Source organism: Mirounga leonina, unplaced genomic scaffold (assembly GCF_011800145.1).
Source record: "Mirounga leonina isolate KUSES-001 unplaced genomic scaffold, KU_Mleo_1.0 Mir_197, whole genome shotgun sequence".
Taxonomy (NCBI): Eukaryota; Metazoa; Chordata; class Mammalia; order Carnivora; family Phocidae; genus Mirounga; species Mirounga leonina.
The window spans coordinates 14434418-14454162 of NW_023270494.1; the positions used below are offsets into that span (position 1 = coordinate 14434418).

The 19745-nt window shown below is 44.3% G+C and overlaps 1 protein-coding gene across 3 annotated transcripts in view; it reads left to right on the forward strand.

Annotated features, from left to right (window-relative positions):
• Positions 1-19745, forward strand: part of ERN1 (endoplasmic reticulum to nucleus signaling 1) — an 82231-nt gene that overhangs the window by 9981 nt on the left and 52505 nt on the right. For all 3 annotated transcript variants that reach the window (XM_035026280.1, XM_035026279.1, XM_035026281.1), the window contains exon 2: positions 16168-16288. In XM_035026280.1, the coding sequence (XP_034882171.1) occupies positions 16168-16288 (121 nt within the window). The remainder of the gene's footprint in view (positions 1-16167; positions 16289-19745) is intronic.

Consider the following 19745-nt stretch of genomic DNA (forward strand, 5'->3'; position numbering starts at 1 on the left):
GCTTGTGCTCTCTTTCTCTCTCCCTCTCTCTCTAGCTCTCTGACAAATAAATAAAATCTTTTTAAAAATTGCTTTTTAAGAAATCAGCTTTAGCTTATACACTGGCTTTGGTTTTTTTTTTTAAGATTTGATTTATTCATGAGAAAGAGACAGCACGAGCAGGGGGAGAGGGAGAAGCCGACTCCCTGCTGAGTTGGGAGCCTGATGCCGGGGCTGGATCCCAGGACCTGGAGATCATGACCTGAGCCGAAGGCAGACGCTCAATCATCTGAGCCACCCAGGCACCCCAAAACTGGCTTTGTATTAAATACACTTAATCATTGAATTATAAAATGTTTAGAATTAAAGTTCTACTTCATGCTTACTTGGTATTTTTGCCTTCTCCATATGTTAAGAGGCCTAAGGAATCAATAATTCTGGCTTCCAGGTTCCTTTACAGTACCCTCTCTGAGTTGTTTTTCTTTTAAAGACTTTATTTTTTAGAGAGAATGAGTGAGCGAGCACGCATGTGCGTGCTCAAGTTGGGGAAGGGGCAGAGGGAGAAGCAGACTCCCCATTGAGCAGGGATCCCCGTGGGGGCTCGATCCCAAGGCCCTAGGATTGTGACCTGAGCTGAAGGCAGACGCTTCACGGACTGAGCCACCCAGGCACCCCCATCTCTGAGTTAAAAGAGCCTGCTGGAGCCAGAGTGAAGCAGCTAAGGGGAGTGGGTGTGGAAGAAATGTGTGAAAGGAGTAGGTTCGATAAAGTACAAGAATGAAGCATATAAACAAAAAGGAACTATCTTATCAGGGTGAGAATGTGGGTTGGAAGCCAATCGTGGGAGGGTATGGTTTGTGATACACGCCTTCCCCTTCTCCTGGGAGGGCTGGATATCCGGATTATTCATCAGCCCGTGGGGATTTTGCAGTAGGTGCACAGTTGAAGGGCCTGACAGTAGAACGCACGCGGGAGCTGGCCAGCCCGTTGTCTCGAGCAACTGGACTAGCCTTGGTTGTTACCCTAGGAATCCAAATGGGTGGTTTAGAAGCAAGGGGAACTCGCTTCCAAGTTTTACGTTGACTGGGCTTGATCAAATCTAACGCCCTGGATTGGGAGGTCACTCTTCGATGACAGCTTCTGCATGGGGCCGGGCATCTGACCTGACAGAGTTGGGTGAACTTCAGGACAGGGGCCATGTTTCCTGACCAAACTTCATGCTGAAAGCAAATCCCAGTTCTGTACTCCTCAAGTAGACCGATAGGTGTAGTTTGTCATTGTAGCCGTTCTGAAACATAGTTTTATAGGCATACTCTCCTGTTTTCATGTGTATTTTGACCCCTACCATACACATGTATTTTTTCAGTGAACGGGAGCTGGGAGGGGAGGGGTTGGGTGCTAGCCAGCTAGGAGACTTTGGACAAATGAGTTATTTCCTTTCTGTTTCCTCATCCATAAAATAAGGCATGAAACTAGAAAATCTAGGCCGGCCTATTCCTAAATGTCTTCCCAAATTAGGAACACCATTTAGGTTAAAGTGACTGAGCCCCCCCCCCCCCCCATACAGTTTTACATCCACTCTTACCTGCGTGATCGAAGATGGGAAGGCTGCTTTGGGCCTCCCAGCTTCCCTAGCTCCCGAATGTGGTGGATTCCATCCATTCATTCATTTATTCACCCATTTTATTGGGTATATATTATATGCTAAGCACTGTTTGAGGTGCTTGGGGCACATTAATGAACACAACAAGACGTGCCCTCACGAAAACCTCTACTTGATAGCGAGAGTCAAGCCACAATAGCATGATAAATACATAAACCTATTTGTGAAAAAGTGATGATAATTCTATGGAAAGAAAGAAAACCTAGAGCAGAGCAAGGGAGACGAGGGCCTGGGAGTTGCCACAACAGTGGGCCGTGGTTTCATCCAGTGTTGCTCACCTGTCCTGTAAGATGCAGCACAAGCGTGGGGCCTTCCCTGACCACTTGTCCTCCCCTAGACAAGAGCCCTTCCCCTTCTCTGAGTGACATCACATCACACAGTGTTGGCGTTAATATATGGGTTTGTACCCTAGTTTGTTTCTAATCTCCTGAAGGACTGGTATTGACAACTCATGTATGTTTGAAAATACTGAGCAAATATGAGATATTGAGTGTAACTGTTGCCAATTTTTAATGACAAGAGAAAGTTTAAAATTCTATCAAGGAACTTTTAGAAACCCCCACAATTCAGGGAACAGAGACAACAATTCTTTGGTTTTTGTGATGGCTCTGCCCCCAAATATACATGTGGTGTGTATATATTTTTTACAAACAAAATTAAATAGTTTTTTTCTATTGTAGAAGTATCTATAAGCTCTCCAGCTAAATTCAAATACTGCAACAAAGATGTAAAGCCAGGTTCGGGGAATCTCAGACTTCAAAAGCACCACCTGTCTCTGAACAATCCAGTGACCTTATCCTATAGTTGTGTTAGGGTTCATTTTCCACTTGCTGCGGTCTGGTTTTGCAAAGCAGAAAACGGTTTCCTTTATGCATAGAGATTAAGAACAAGTTTATCTGAAGTTCTGGCACTCAGCTGACTGGGAACCAAACCACAGTTGCTTCGAAAACCAATCCCAAGTCCTCTTGATCTGTTAGTTCAGTACTAGGAAATCTTTAGGGCTTTTGGTGCCTGGGTAAAGTTTAATCACTTATCTGATTTGTGGTTTGGAGAAGACCAAGATCACCCTTTCAGTTTAGGAGGTGGTTGGTTTTAGTATCTATAGCAAGAATGTGCGCATGGGAGTCACCCATTTCCTCTCACATAACATTAGTTGATTTCTATGGTATTTCTTTTCCCCCACCCTGAACCTTAAGTGAATCAGATTATTACTAATTTCCAACGTTGAAATATTTCAAGATAAGCGGAGACAGTGGGATGTTGAAAGACCAGGATTGGGAATGACTCTGCTTAAAGGCATCAAGACTTTAAAACTCTCTCAAATTCTTATGTGGGTTTTGGGCATGTTTTAATTGGTTGGGGCTAGAAGAATCTAGAAGAATCTGCAGTAAAGCCTGAGGAAGGATGCAGGCCTGGTAAATCATGGATCATCACATTTCTGAGCTAACAGGCAGATTCAACCCAGTCGTCTTACTTTGTAGAATCGGAAACTGATACCCAGAGAGATTTAATGACTTGCCCAGAGCCCAAACCCCAACTCATACCCCCATGCCCCATCTCCTTTCCTTTCAGCTTCGTTCATCCAGAAGCATATGTTGAGCATGTGCCAGGCTCATGGGGATACCTGAGGAACTTTGAGGTTTTTTAACTTAGAGTTTTGAGGGCATGATTAACGGGCTTTGGAGTTTACATGAATGCAGGCTAGGCCAGAGAGTCAAGAAGAAGGCCTGAGCTGGGAAGTATGGGTTCAGAATCTTAGGGAATTGCTCCAGGCACCGGTCTGCCGTCAGGAGGCATGGATGTGGACCTACCATCGTTTCCCTTGTATTATACTACTTCTCTGCCAGATGGTAAACTCCTTGAAGGCAGGAGGTTTATAGGCCTTGGGACTCCAGTGTCTTATGTATGCCAGGACCCCTCTTCCTGTATATCTGTAGGATAAAAGAGAGTCCAGCCTGGGGGTGGGGTTGAAATGCGTGAACTAGCAAGTAAATTGTGCATGGAAGAGTCAGCCAACAGGAAGAAGTGTGAAACAGGGAGTGCCTGGATGAGATTGATAAATACTTCATATCCTTGCCAACCTTCTTGAGTAATGTGGGACTGTGATCTGGTGACTTACCTCATTTTCTAAGGTTAGTACCCCCGAGATTTTTGCCTGCAGGACAGAAATGGCCCTGGCACTGACAGCAGGTACTGGGGAGATGGAGCACCCCAGAAGTTTGAGAACTTCAGAGGGAGCTTTCTGATCCCATGTGTGGGGGGCTGGACAGAGAAGTCCCTCAGGTGAGGGTCTTGGAAAGCAAGAGCCCTTGTACTGGGATTGGCTCTGTAGCCATATTTCACCACAACAGTGATTTACTAAACCTGCCCGTGAAGTTTTGGTGTGTTTTGCTCATACTCAGCGATAAACCAGTGAAGAAACATTAGTCTAAGATTAGGATAAGTTAAAACACCAGAGAAGACTCACCTGGGGTGTGAACACAGATTGTCTGTGTTTGGTATATCAAATATTTCACCTTCGGGGAGGGTTGTTTTCCCCTCTAGATGTGCTTCACACCAATCAGAATAGTACACCTTCCTATTCTTTCTGTGAGCCGCAAGGGTAACAAACACATGAAGAAGGTTCTGATTTTGTGGCTCACTGCATGAATGTGCACTTGGGCTTCTGTCTGCTTCCCTGGCCCCACCTTGGCCCATTCCCCCCAGAGGTCTTCACACACAGTAAATTGTCTTTAGTCTCAGGACCTTTGCATAGGCTGCTTCCTCTCCCCAGGCTGTTCTGCCCTTCCTTACCCCCCCCCCCCCCCGCATAGATCTTAATTCAAATGTCACTCCTTTAGGAAAACTTTGGCACTATGCTCCCGTGCACCCCCATCATGAGACCACAGCAGCTTCTCCCAGGCTCTCATGGTTCCCTGTGTCTTTCACAGCACTCACTGCAATTTGTCATTCTGTTTGTGTGATTATTTACTGTGGTCCCTTATTAGACTATAAACTCCACCAGGGCAGGAATAGATCTGTTATGATTAGATCCTATTGCCTTACGTAGTTCTTGATTAGTTGTAATAAGAACTGGCACCCACACAGTGCTCACTGTATAACCAGGCACGGTTCTGAGAACTTTACATGTACTAACTCATTTAAACCTCCCAACAGCTCTTTGAAGTAGGTATTATGACTGTCCCCATTTCCGGGTAAGGAAACCGAGGCACGGAGAGCTGCCCGGGGATGGTCTAGCTCTAGAGTCTGCCCTTCTAGCAGCCACACTGCCAGGCACTACGTTGAAGCATAACAAGTGCAAGTTGAATTATCAAGCATCATCAGAGAACGGGGGCTACGACATGAGTGAGTTTCCAGATAATTCAAATACAGTCCCTGAACTTGAAATGTACCGTTTGGTGAAAATCTCTTCAGCACTTATATTCTCCTTTCTGCTTAACCACCACCAACCAAACTTATTTCCTTAACTATTCAGATTGTCAGCACCGGCTCCTGTCTACTCGCTGTCTGCCCATGAGGGTAAATAGGGAGCAGTTGAGCTACTCTGAGACAGAGTAGATAATCAGGTTTTTGAGTGTATTTACTTTCTGATGGCATCTTTGGCTACCACCAATTTCTTTAATAAAAGGATCTTCCCTAGTATTTACATAACTCTTGTCTTTGACATTCTTAACATTTATTTTGCTTTCTTAGCATTTAAAGAGATGTTGTTGTTCCTCAGTTTTCAAAAGAAAAAACCGATTTGGGAGCTTTGCCACCTTGCCCCACAATGCGGATGCCCTCGTAAAGCCACTTTTCTGACCTGGAGAAATTGGCAGTAAGATTGGATGACCTCCAGACGAGGCAGAAGCCTGACCAGCATGGTGTCTTTAGGAAGAGAGGCCTCTGGGAAAATGGAGCCTGTTGGCAGCAGAGTGGCTCTCCTCCCATCCCTGGGCCGGATGGTCATTTTTCCTTTCTCAGCAGCGAGTTGTGTTCTTCTTGGTGTCTGGAAGGGCTTCTTCCTTGACCCCAAAGGCTTGGTAACTCCCTGTGGGTAATGCTTTGCTGCTTCTGTTCTCTGCCCACTGCTCAGTAAGCTGGAGAAAGCAGCCTTGTTCCATCCGGGCCAGTCCTCTTGCTTCGCTCTGGTTTCTGAGCCCTCAGTTTTCACACCACAGTTCTGAGACTTGGTTGTGCCAACAGTCTTCTAAGCAGTTTCTTTTGCGTTCCTCGCTCTGTCCACATGTGTGAGAATTGCATGGGGTTGTGTACATTTGCCTCTCAGAGAAGCCTAGAACATAGAAACCTGCGCTGAAATTATGGATATCTGGTGACATCAGATTTTTTTTTTTCACACGAAAAAGTCAGTATTTCAGATCTGCGTTTCCTTCCCTTTTTTGTGAGCCTCTTGTTCCTGCTAAGTGCAGTAGTCATGGCTTCCTACGTGAGGCTCATCAGCATATGTTTGGTCATTAAAATGGTCTCGCTGTTCGAAGGAGTTGTCCTGTGCTCATCAGTAATGTGTGTTTCCTTGGTACTGGCATTAAAACAATTACTCGCTTCATCAAAGGAGTTGGCAATGGCTACTGTATCATCATCATCATCATCAAAGAGCATTTTTTTTTTTTTAAACCATTGGAACTGGCCTGGATAAATGTGTATTGCAGGAATTTTTTTTATAGTGGCCAAGGCTGTGACCTTTAACTTTTTCTGGTGTTATTCCCACCCACTTTAGATCTACAGTGGGATCTCAGGAATTTTTATCCAGAACATTTTTTAAAGACCCCACCCTACATAATTTGCAGTGCCTTTTGGTATATTGGGTGTCTATGTAGAATCCACAAATTACATTTTGGTCTCATCCAAAAGCTCCTGCCCCCATATCAGAGCAGGATGCTTGCTGATCTTCATCTGCCCCAGCAAAAATTCAAAGGGGAGCTCCAGACCTGAAGTAATTTAAGCTTATGGTTGTCAGAGAACCATGATTTAAAGTAGTGAAATTATAGTGTGGTATAGTGAGCAAAGGACCAGACGGAGAGGCGGACGCCTTGGTTCCAGTCCTGTGTCTACGGTTAACTGTCTCTGGTGCCTTGGGCAAGCAAGTCACTTCACCTCTCTGGGCCTTGACTTCCTCTCTCTTTTTCATCTCTAAAATGGCCTATCCCAGAAGCCGGAAACAGTCCCCGCTGTTTGATCTGTGTTGTATGGAACCATATGGGCTTCAATGACTATCCGGCTAATCAGAAGAACGGGGTGTGGGGCACTGGGCCAGTAGGGAAGTAGATAATCCTCAAATGTACTTGAAACAGTGGGGATTCTGTCTAGGGGAGGACAGACTGGCCAGGTATCTATCTCAACTAGAGGCGCGTTTCATAGTGTTTAACTTCTATTATAAAGCTTGGTAACATCTGGCAAGCTTAGGTGGCAATTAGGTCATAAATACAGTTGTTTGTAGATCATTTTTATTTCACTAGAGCATTTACCCACTTTCTACTTGACCCCAGTTGTTCCCCTCCCCCAAAAAGAAATCTCTAGCCAGTGTAAAGAGTAAAATTGACAGTTTGAAACTAGTTGCAATTATCAGGACTGAAAAATTTGGTATCTAAATGGAGTCCCTCCCTCCCCCCCCACCTTGGAGTTTTCGTAGGGGGCTTCCTCATGATATGTTTAACTGCAGATGGGTATGCAAACTCAAGTAGATGCAATTGGGCTTCCTGTGAGGCTGGTAGTCCCCCAATGCATTGATGGTTGAAGTCAGACCTTTCTTAGTTTAGTTTGTTTACCATGCTGCTCCATTAAGGTAAGTGAGCCTCACAGGGCTCTCAGTTTTTACAGGATCCAAACTGCTGCTATTTCCCTTTAATGAAGGCAACAAAATAATAGTGGCAATGCCTGCATTCTGAACCTCAGCCACTGAATGATTGTGAAACCTTGGGTTTTAGTTTTCATGTCCCTAAAATGCTTCGGGGGCCTTGGGGATTTGATAGCACCCGAAACAATAAGAGCTTGTTCCCTCGGCCATGGTGTGCTACAGGGTTTCCCGTAGCACCTTTCATGCCCAAATGTATCTCCCCCTCCCATAGTGTCAATATAAGCTGGCGGCAGAGGGACCGTGAAGACCAACAGAACTGCCACCTGCTTGAGCCCAAGCAGTTAGCCTGGGGCCCCGGAACCAGTTTGGGGGAAATATATTCACCTGTTGTGAAAGTAACCTATCTTTGAGCTCAGGAATAAGAGGATTTATGAGGAACCTTTATGAGAACCATTAGAAGAGTAGCCTAAACTGAAGAATTGTAACTGTCTTGGGTGGTGGTTAATTACACCACACACAAGAATTGCCACAAATGCAGGTTTAACTCTCTTAGTTGCTGGGTTTGGAAACCACGCAGGGCTGTTCAGTTAGGCCTTGCCCTTTTCTGCATCCCAGCCAGACACTTGACTTCCATCCAAAGCAAATGTCATGGTTACCTCTATTGATTAATATCAGGAAACATAACAGCCTGTAGTCTGGTTAGAAGGAACTAGATAATTGATGGATTATTGCTGACCTACCTGCAGCTAAACAAAATATAATAGAGTTAGGGTTGATCTTGTAGTAGACTGAGATCACTAAAACAGACACAATTAAACCAGAAAGTCTCTTAATATCACTAATGTCTTAATTCTGTTCTTAATCTTTATCCCAGGTCAGCAGGGATAGTCTGCAGACAGGAGACTAAATACAATGAGTTTTGTGTCACTTTGTACACTTGGCTATATAGAAGCCTCCACGATGGGAACGAGTACTTTACTGTTGGATCAGACATATAAATAGATGGGGGTTGGGGAGCAGAGTATGATTAGAATAAAAATCTTTGTCTCTCTAATCAGGCTTTTACATATGATACCTTCACAGGTAGGCCTTTAGGATCTGCTAGTTTTGCCCCCCTCTTTCTGATTAATAAGAGGCTTAAATTCATGTGGCCTTTTTTTTTGGTCAACAAGAGATCTTTATGTAATGGGTGTGTGCTGACATTTACTGGGCACTGATGTCAGTCTTCTGCTTTGGTGAATTCTCGATAGTTTTTTGGCCATCATCTGCATGGTCTTCTACAATGGGATCAGTGGTGTTAAAATAACAGTACTCTATTGGGTACTTTTATAAAGCAATCAGACTTGCAAATAGCCAGGCTTTGTTGAAGTTTATAGTCTGAAGTAGATGGTATTACTGCAAACAGAATTATAGATACAGATGCCCTTTTCTTGAATATTGTTCAGTGCCTGCCAGGGAACTGTGTTACAGAATACTATTTTAAGGTAGTTTGTGCTGAATTGACCTATTACTGCACAGGCTGACAACGTGTGCACGCGCGTGTGTGCGCGTGAAGCCCTAGAGGGTTGATATCCCATTATGGCATGCCAGAAAGTGTCTTACTGATCTCTCAAAATCAGCTCATCCATCCTGTAGCTTTCAGCTAATTATGGCCAGCAGAATAATCCCGTCTGTTAGCCATTACCCCTCCCCTCTGCCTTCTTACCCATCAGACACCACCTCCCCTACCGCATCCACACACGCACTCTTTCTTCCCTCCTTTGGCATTGTACATCCCCCACAGAGAATGCCCTTCTCACCTCTGAGCATTATTGCTAAGATTAATAATTATAAGCTCTGATTCCTTAGCACATTCTAATCCATTCGAAATCCCTTATTTTGCATTTGGTGACATGCAGCTTTAACTGTTCTCAAGATTGCATGTATCCTTAAGTAGTAAGACAGAACATCATGGAAATCTTTCTTATCTAATCCTTTCCTCACTTGGGGACTTGTTTTACATCTTACCCATAAAACTGTAATGTGTATATATTAACCAACCAAAATGAGCTCATAAGTCACTTTACCTCTGTTGCCAGCACCCAGTGGGTTTGAGCCCTGGCACGGCGAGCCACTGCACTGCGTAAGGCCGACTGGGTGTTGATGGCAGGTTGTAGGTTCCAGGAATTTAGGTACACGCTATCTTGTGTAATAATATTTTATTGGAAGCATGCCAGTATCCTTGCTGGAGTAACACAAGTATTGTACTTTTAGTTTGGAGGAATGCTTTTCGTAGCCTTAAAGAAACTAAAGTTTGGACTACGCAGTAGAAGAGTAATCCAAGGAACACAGAGGAAAAATTAATTTAAAAATCCCCCAACAAAACAAAAAAACAGCCTCTGAACATATCCTGGAAATTGGTGTGGTACTCCTAAAAGAAAAAAAAAATCATGTTACTAGCCAGATTATTGTGTTCTAATATTATTATGAAGACTGTAGTCTGGTAGAGTGCAAGTAGGAAGTAGAGAAGATTCAGAGAACAGACTGTAACGATTTTTACTGTTTCTGCTGACCTAAACTGGTGCTACAGTGTTGCCATGTAGATTAGCTTTTGGAGATGTTGGGTTGTGTTTGACTTGATGGATTTGCACCCACCTGAGAAGTGTGTGGCTCTCTTGTTCACGGTGGTGGGTCTTCTGGATGTGTGTGTACACCCCTTTTGTGGGGGTGGGTCCTCACCAGTGTTGTAAACAGAACCAGCACTACAACACTTATCATGTATGGATGACTTTGGAAAGCAGTATGAGACGCACGTGTGCATGGCACCACTTCTTCCCACTGACTGCAAGATGGAAAGTCTGTGCTATTTTTATTAACTTATTCTGACCCTTGTTATTAGGGAGTCAGTGTGTGTGTGTGGACTGTTTCTTGAAATGTGTGTCTGAAACTTAAGCATTGTATTTCTTTGGAAAATGCAGCATTTCTGAAAACCCTGATGGGGACCAGTGGGTTCTCCTATGTTCCGAGCTTGCGGTATGCTTCCTTGCTGTTCTTCCTCGGGGGGCGGAGGGTGAGTAGAAATGAGCAACCACCTCAGTGGTAGTCGTGGCCCCTGAAACCAAGCCCTGGGCTTTGCTGGTTGCTTTCCAGGCACTGGTGAGCTGCCTCCTTGCCTGACCACTCCCAAGTCCTAGTTCAAGAATGGGTGGGTTTTTGGGAAAGGCGGTTTCATTTGTTTTTGTACTGCTTCAACACATCCCAATCTTTTGTGTCTGATTCTCTTTAAAGACTTTTTTTTTTTTAAGATTTTATTTATTTGAGGGGTGCCTGGATGGCTCTGTCGTTAAGCGCCTGCCTTCGGCTCAGGTCATGATCCCAGGGTCCTGGGATCGAGCCCCACATCAGGCTCCCTGCTCAGTGAGGAGCTTGCTTCTCTCTCTCTCCCTCTGCTGCTTCCCCCACTGCTTGTGCTTGCTCACTGTCTCTCTCTCAAGGAAATACATCTTTTTTTTTTTTTAAAGATTTTATTTATTTATTTGACAGAGAGAGACACAGCGAGAGATGGAACACAAGCAGGGGGAGTGGGAGAGGGAGAAGCAGGCTCCCCGCAGAGCAGGGAGCCCGATGCGGGACTCGATCCCAGGACCCCGGATCATGACCTGAGCTGAAGGCAGACGCTTAACCAACTGAGCCACCCAGGCGCCCGAAATACATCTTTTTTAAAAAAAGATTTTATTTATTTGAGAGAGTGCGCATGAGCGGACGGGGGCGGGGGAGTAGGGGCAGAGGAAGAGGGAGAAGTAGACTCCCTGCTGAGCAGGGAGCCCGATGTGGGACTCAATCCCCGGACTCTGGGATCATGACCTGAGTCGAAGGCGGATGCTTAACCGACTGAGCCACCCAGGTGCCCCTGAAGAGATTTTCTAAACAAAGTTATTTCAGAACTCATTTTAGGAAAGATTTTTTTCTTACCTGAAATATAAGGGGTTGAGTTAATTAATGCAAGAACAACTAGCAAGTAGCTGAGTTTAGAATATTAGAATGAAATTCTAATTTTAATCATCTCTATATAAGTTGTTGGTCGTTGCTTCCACATCTTGGTAGTAAAGGCAAAGTGAGTGGTGCGTTTTATGAAATGGCGTAGATGCTGGGCTTTGCTTTACCATCAGAACCTTGAACATGAGGATGCAGTGACAGTCCTGCCTTTGTTTTCATGGGAGGAAGGCTCTTGTTGGAGTCCTGGCCAAGCAGGGCTGCAGTGAAGGCTGTTCTACCACCACTGAATGAACCTACATGAAATAAGTTGGTGGTACTAGCAGCCCTTTGCCCAGCATCATCTGCCCTGAATTGCCAGGCTTCGTGCATAGTTCTCCGGCTGGGTGTTTGCAGCATTGTTACCTCCTGGGAGAGAGCATGCGTGGTCAGGCTTCCATGAGGACCAGCTGGCCGATGGATGCTTAGTGTTAGGTTAGACTAGGTTACCGGCCACTAGCATTCTCCCCCTCCACAGTGTCATTGTGATAACTTCTTAGAAGTTGCCATCAGGGCGCCTGGGTGGCTCAGTCAGTTAAGTGTCTGCCTTCTGGCCCGAGTCATGATCCCAGGGTCCTGGGATCGAGTCCCGCATCAGGCTCTCTGCTCTGCAGAGATTTTGCTTCTCTCTCTGTCCCTCACTGGGCTCATGCTCTCTCTCTCACTGTCTCTCTCAAATAAATAAAAATCTTTAAAAAATTTAAATTAAAAAAAAAAGTCTCCATCAAAGCCAGGAGTACATATCTCACTCGTTGGAAAAATGAGTCAGATGCCAGGTAGTCAACCTGAAGCAGATCTACAGAATCAGCATTTCGTTTCCATTTTCAGGCTCCCCAGAAATGAGCATGTGTGACAGTAGGGCCTCCGGCCGTTTCATCCATCGTAGAGAGAAGGGAGCCCCGGCCACTAAAATGGCTGGGTGAGGTAACGTGCAAGGTCGTTATTGTGAAGCAGTAGTTTTAGATGTTCAGGTGCAAATGGTTCTCAGCCATGCTCAGTATCCCAACAGGCTTATAGAAGCTTATTTAATTCACCTTAGTAATAGCAACTGTATCTGAAGGCAGGCATTTTCACGCTTTCAAAAATGCTGGCGGAGAAAAGCCAGAAGTGTTGTCCTGTTAATTTGCCATGTGAGAGCATAACACTGTTCAGAGTGGTTCCCCGGACATTCTAACTGGGAGCCGTCAGCAGCCTCCAAAGAAGCGAGAAGCCTGTTGTGACAGGGTTTGTGACGTCAGTGTGGACACTGTGATTGACCGTCGGTGCTCTCAGTTGCTAAATTCAACTTCTAGCCAAACCTGGTATTTTTGAGATTTTCAGAAGATTATGTTAGTTATGTGATTAGTGTTTTATTTCGATTCACCAACCAACCATAGACAATTGTTCTTCCTGTGGTTTCCAAGATGCTCAGACAAGGCAGGTGGCTTTTGTTTCCACACTAGTAATGAAGCAGCACTGATATGTTTCAGTAAATATTGACCCATTTTAATGTTAATACTGTGATAAGATGTATTTGGGAGCATTCAGTTCATTTAAATCGTACTCTAGGCTTTACTAACAATGACAAAACTCATCTATTTCTGGATACACACTGTCTTACCAAGGGACCTCTTTGTTTCTAAACTTCTGCTTCTGTGTGGTGGATATTAATGATCAAGGGTGGTTGAATTGTCTGAGAATCCTAATATGGAAAGCACTTCATCTGGAACTTAAGGGCTTGCTGAAGCTCCTTTAAATTTGAGCTTCCCTCCCACCTGCTAACTTGTTCATCTCCATTCTATTTTATGAAAAATTCATTGCTGATTACACAATATTTTAGAAAATTTAGAAAATACAGAGAAAAAAAAAACTGTTGCTATGATTTTGCAGTATTTCCTTCATCTTTTTTCTATAAATATATATTATTATTTTTTAATAGGGGTGTGTGTGTTTGTTTTGGGACAGTTTTGGGTTGCGAGGGACAGAAATCTAGTTCCAAGAAATGTAAGCAAAGGGGGAATTTCTTGGAAGGCTTTCTGAGCCCAAGGACAGGAAGTTGGCCTGAGGAAGAGTAGAAGCCAGGGCACACTCTCTCCCTCTGTCAGCTGTGTTTCTTCTCAGGCTTCTTTCTCCGTTTCAGTCTTTGTCTCTCCCCCATCCAGCAAACATTCACGGAAATCTCCCGAGTTTAATTGCTTACCAGTTCAGTGACCCAGAGAGTTCAAAGCAATTCTTGTGTCATCCCAAGACCTGTTGTACAAAATACCTGTTCCTCGGGGAGCCGTTTGACAGGTGGAGGGGGGCTCAGCAGGCCTTTCCACCTCTTGGTCCCCAGGTGTGCATACTCTTCCCTTTTTATTTATTCAGTCTTTAGACAGCCCCCAACTGACGTGATCCCACTGTCCCCCATCAGCTGCAGAGCCATTCGACCTTCTCAGTGGGAGATAGCCCTCAGGCTCACTGAGCTACAGCCCTCAGTGGTCTTGTCCTCGGGCCACTGTTCTGCAGGCCCATGTGCTCTACGCAGTGAGCGTTTCTCTGGTTCAGGTGTGAGCACGTTCAGATGAAGCTTGTCACCGTCTATACCCTGTAGGCTAAAAGAATTTCATCCCCCAAACCTGGGTATGCAGGACCTCTGGATTCCCTGCTAGGGCAGGCACCACCCTTGAGGCTTCTGTTTTCCCAGCCAGGTAAAAAGCAGACTCTTCTTCCTCAGACTTGAGACTTTACACTGAGAATAGACTCAGCAGGCAGTGAGGAAGCTTGCTCTTGGTTCTCCCATTCCGGGTGAGCGGGCCCTGGCTCTGGGCAAAGGAAAGGGTGGAACCTCCTCGCCTCTAGGCCAGGAGCAGGCAAGGGAGGAGAGAGTGAGGTTCTAGCAGCTGCTTCGTCCCCTTTGCCAGTGGGTCTCCACAGCGGAGAAGGAATGCAGGGACGAGGTGTTTGTTCTGCCATCTCGGTCTGCTTTGGAGGGAGCCATTGGGCTTTCCTTCTTAAGGGATTAACGAGGTGCCATCCTGGTTCTTACCAAGAGTGGGCAGCTATTTTTGGGTCAGGCTGCCATGCACAAGTATACCCCCAGTCTTGTTGTTTAGTGCTAAAAGCCAGCCATACTCCTGTACTTTAAAATTTTGTGCCCAAATCCAAACTCTCACAGTATAAGCAACTTGTGTTGGCCTGTTTTTAATTTAAGACCCACAGGAACCAGATAATTTGTGGGACTGTACGGTGACAAGGAGAGAACCTTACTACAAGGTGGCATTGCTGAATGGGCCCAGACTCAAAGGGGTGTCGTCTCGGGAAACCTTACCAGCTGTCACCTGCATCTGTGTGCCTTGCACGTGCGAACATGCATGTGTGCACACAGCTGCTTCCATGGAAACCGCATGGGTGAGGGTACAGTTCTTAGCAAAGCTGGAGGATAAGCAGACCAAAAAAATCTGCCCAGTAGAATCATCAGCACAGTGTACATTGAATTTTGGATTCGATATTTTTCACGTGAAGACCGGTAGAAGCATTTTTCTACCTTGCTGTAAATTTTCCAAAGTGCTGTTTTAATGATTACATAATATTCCACTGAATGTATGTGTCATAATTTATTTCAGTCTTTAAGGTATTATTGGAAATTCAGATCTTTCCAGTTTTTGTGTTTGTAAATGGGATACAGTGAGCATCATTGTGCACACGACTTTTTCCATATCTGGAACTGTTTCTATAGGATATAGAAGTGGAATTATAGGATCAAAAGTCTGAGCACTTTTATGCTTTCCAGAAAGAGTGCACCAACTTACAAATTTTCATTGCCACCAACAATGGATGAGAAAGTAAATTTCACCACCTTTGGCTATTTTCTGTAAAGAGAGTGCGTGTTTTAACTCATTAAGCATAAAAGATACATTTTTATTTAAATTATATTTTGATTATAATGAAGAACAATTTGGGTTATGTTTTTCATATATTTTATAACCTGTCTTTTTTGAAATCTTGGTGTTTTTATTGTTATATAAATTTTTTATATAATGAGAGCTGTTTTTTCCTATTTTGCTTTAAATGCTTTCCCCTAATTCTTTGCCTTTTTAAAATTCTGTAAGTGCATGGGGCGCCTGGGTGGCTCAGTCATTAAGCGTCTGCCTTCGGCTCAGGTCATGATCCCAGGGTCCTGGGATCGAGCCCCGCATCGGGCTCCTTGCGCTGTGGGAAGCCTGCTTCTCCCTCTCACACTCCCCCTGCTTGTGTTCCCTCTCTCTCTGTCAAGTAAATGAATAAAATCTTTAAAAAAAAATTCTGTAAGTGCACGTGGGTATATGTGGGTGTGTTGGCATTCTTCTTTACCATGGAGACTTGCAAGATGACCAGGTTTTAGAAAGTGAAGTATAACCAAGAGAAGGAAGTCCATTAGAAAGCTGAGCATACCTTCTTCCTGTTTCAGTGGAGGCTACCCATGGATTATTTCAGAATCCCCATCTTTGTCATATCAGGTTATAAGCCTATCTGTCTGCAGGAAGGATTGCTGCTTAGATAGTATAAAGCAACCTGGGGTCTAGTCCTGACTCGGCTGTTGTCTAGACATGGGCCCTTGGACGTAGGCTCTGTAACCTCAATGTCTTTGTCTGTGAGGTAGTGGATTTTAGAAGGATAACTTTTGGGATGTCCTGGGGTGGAGGGGTGTCTGTGTGTGGTTGTACATGCCCAAAATGAAGAATCCTATTGAACATGAAGATTCTTCTACATCTCATTGCAGATTTTTGGAAGTCCCAGCACAGTGACACTTCCTGAAACCTTGTTGTTTGTGTCAACTCTGGATGGAAGTTTGCATGCTGTTAGCAAGAGGACAGGCTCGATCAAATGGACTTTAAAAGAAGGTAATTTGGATTTGGTCCTTGGGTAACATGGACATTTGCTCAGCTGCTTCCAAGGAAGCATATTCCAGAAAAAGAGAAAAACAGTTACACATCTTTAATAAAATAAAGGATAGTGGAGTCAAGGAGAGGAGAGAGAGTTATACTCAGAAGGTACATTTACAGCTTGAAGGGATCATTCACCAAATGCATCAGCTGAAGAGGCAAGCTTTATCTTTTTTTTTTTTCTTTCCAGATTTCATGTTTAAGTGGCTCTAGGCTTTTCTATTAATAGTTCTGGCTGGTAGGTCTTTCACAAAGACATACTCCATTAAATTTTTTAAAGTTCTATCTAATGATTAGAATCTTGTAATCATAAGAACTATCCTCTGTAACCTCCAATTACTCATTTGTTTTTATAGAGGCTGAAATACTTGAGGGCTATAAGATTTGATATTCATCCAGGTTAGCCACTTTATTGGGTCTTTACGTTGAAGGAAGTGAAAGACTGAGCTTGTTTTCTCATTTAATCTGCTATGCCTCCTTTTTTATGATCATGTCTTCCTGGTGATAGTTAGCAGAGTGGAGTCCTACAGCTAGGAAATTGTATTTCATTTCCAAAGTAATCTTCGTGGATAAAGCCATGCAAATCCAAAGATTTGGGGCTTTCAGAGTCATCTCTATTATTCTGTCCAGTAATAATTCTCATTTGGCTTTAGATAGGGTGTGACCAGCATGCTCTCTTTCGTCACTGATCTGTGACTCATTATTTTCATGAGCACAGCAAGTGTTTTTCCTTCGATAATAAAATGTTCCAAAACACTGTTTTAGATGGAAAAATATTGGCATATGTCAGAAGGTCACACGTCATTTTATCAGTTCGACAGCAAACCTAGTTACCACCCAGAGATAATGGCAGCTGGGGTACCACACACCTGCCTCACCTGTCTGGGTCCTGCTTGGATCAGCAAGAACTGTAGGCAGCTGACAGGACCAGCTCTCTCAGGAGTAAGTGGCCACAAGAAGACTATAGAGCCGGCATTTGGCATTGCATTACAAGCTCCCAGAATGTTATCCGTACTGTCTCTCCTTCATATTTAAGCCTTTTAACATTTTTTATTTAAAAAATTTTTTTAAAATATATTCATTTGAGAGAGAGAGCATGCGCGAGAGCACAAGCAGGGGCGAGGGTCAGAGGAAGAAGGAGAAGCAGACTCCCTGCTGAGCAGGGAGCCCAACATGGGGCTTGATCCCAGGACCCCAGGATCATGACCTGAGCCTAAACCTTAACTGCTTAACCGACTAAGGCACCCAGGCAACCGGCCTTTTAACGTTTTTAAAACAAAAGCACAGTTCTTTAAATTTTCACAATTTCTGATTTTGTCCAAAGGTGAAATCAACAAATCCTCAACACAAGGATTGAGATAAACATTTTTACCGTTGGATGTTAGGGCTGGGCCCTCAGTCTCAGCATTCCCAGGCAGGGCATTTTTGTCCCAAGCTACTTCATTCTTCTGCTTTGTTTTTCCCTGCATGTATTGTTTTAAACTGATCTTGTCGAAGTCTTAATTTCTACAAATAGCCTTGGCTGTATCTGGCAAAACCGTGTCTCACCTCGTTTGTTACTTAGTCAAACGTAAAAATCTGTCTCTTCTTGCCTATACTTTATTTTTTTAAAGCTTTAATTTATTTATTTGACAGAGAGCACAAGCAGGGGGAGCATCAGGGAGCCCGATGTCGGGCTCGATCCCAGGACCCCAGGATCATGACCTGAGCCGAAGGCAGCCACTTAACCGACTGAGCCACCCAGGCACCCCTCTTCTCTCCCATACTTTAGAACTTAAAGAATTGTTCTTTTAGGGGCGCCTGGGTGGCTCAGTTGGTTAAGCGACTGCTTTTGGCTCAGGTCATGATCCTGGAGTCCCTGGATCGAGTCCCGCATCGGGCTCCCTGCTCAGCGGGGAGTCTGCTTCTCCCTCTCCCACTCCCCGTTTGTGTTCCCTCTCTCGCTGTGTCTTTCTCTGTCAAATAAATAAATAAATAATCTTAAAAAAAAAAAAAAAAGAATTGTTCTTTTACTTAATTAACGTGTGTTTAGAGAATCTAGTCTGTGAAGGATATCTTATAGGGCACAGAGAAGAAAAAGCCCATGCTTGCCCTCAAGGAGCCCGCAGCCTGATAGGGAGAAATGACAAGTACCACAACTTCAGCACGGAGCCAGGGTTTGTAAGGGAGGTGGTAGGGACTGCAAGGCCTGCAACGGAGCGAAGGAGGCAGCAGGTCTAGGGTGTGGGGACAGGTCCTGTTAAGGAGGAGCTTAAGGATAGAGGTGGTGGGAGAGAAGCTGGAGGGGATGTTGAGCCCTCTGGTAGCATCAAGGCTTTTGTATTTGAGTGAACAGGAAGCTGGGACCATTAATGTGACTGAGCAGATGAGTGACTCAACAGGTTTAAACCTTTAATCCTGCAGCGGAGTGTGGGAGTGTGGGCTGGCGACAGGGAGGCCAGGGCTGTAGGGCAGACCTGAAAAGGGGGCGGGGGGAAGGGAAGAGGTGGGACAGAAATATGATCAGTAGAATCCAGCAACAGATGAGGGAGGCAGAGCAGGGAGGTGTTAAAAGACACTTAGAGGGAGGATTTGAGAAATCTCAGTAAGGTCTAGTAATTTCAAGTAATACTTAATGTGTTCTAAGTCTCATTGTTTTTCTGAGAATAGACTGGCTTTTTTTAGTTAAATTCAGTCCTGGATATGAGTAGCTGTGTAAAATATATAATATATATTTCTATACATCTGTGTACTGTCTATTACAGTATATATGTATGTATTCTATGCAAAGATTAAAAGTGGTAATGTATAGAGACCCTGAATTTTTAATTTAGTTTTAATCTTGCAATTGTAACTAAAGATTTCAGAATTGGTATTTCTAAGCCATTAATCTGTAAATCCCTTATAAAGGTAACCCCATGCTGTTCTAGGCCCTGAGGATATGGCAAGTGAACAAAACAGACAAAATCCTGCCCTCCTAGAGCTTTCATTCTAGTGGAAAACAAGGAAATAAATTATGTAGTGGTGATAAGAGCAGATTTTATTGAAGAAAAGTAAAGCGGGGAAGTGGAATTGGGGAGCACCAGGTGTTGGGGTGGGGAGCTGCAGTTTTAAGCACGGATGGCCCCACTGAGAAGGCGTCATTTGAGCAAGAACTCAAGGTGGCAGGGGAGTCTTTAGGCAGAACACAGCAGGGGTGAGGTGGGAGAGTCCTTGGTCTGGTGGAGGAAGCACCCTGGTGTGACTGGAGGGGAGTCGGGAGTAAAGGAGAGGAAGAGTAGTAGGAGATGAGCTCAGAGCCCCAGTCACGCAAAGACACAGCGCTGTCTTCGTATACTGTTCATTATAAAAATGCCCCCGCTGCTGTCCTGGAATGAAATGTGTAAGACAGTAACCTACACACACAATTTCAAAAAGAAATGCATGTATTACCCAG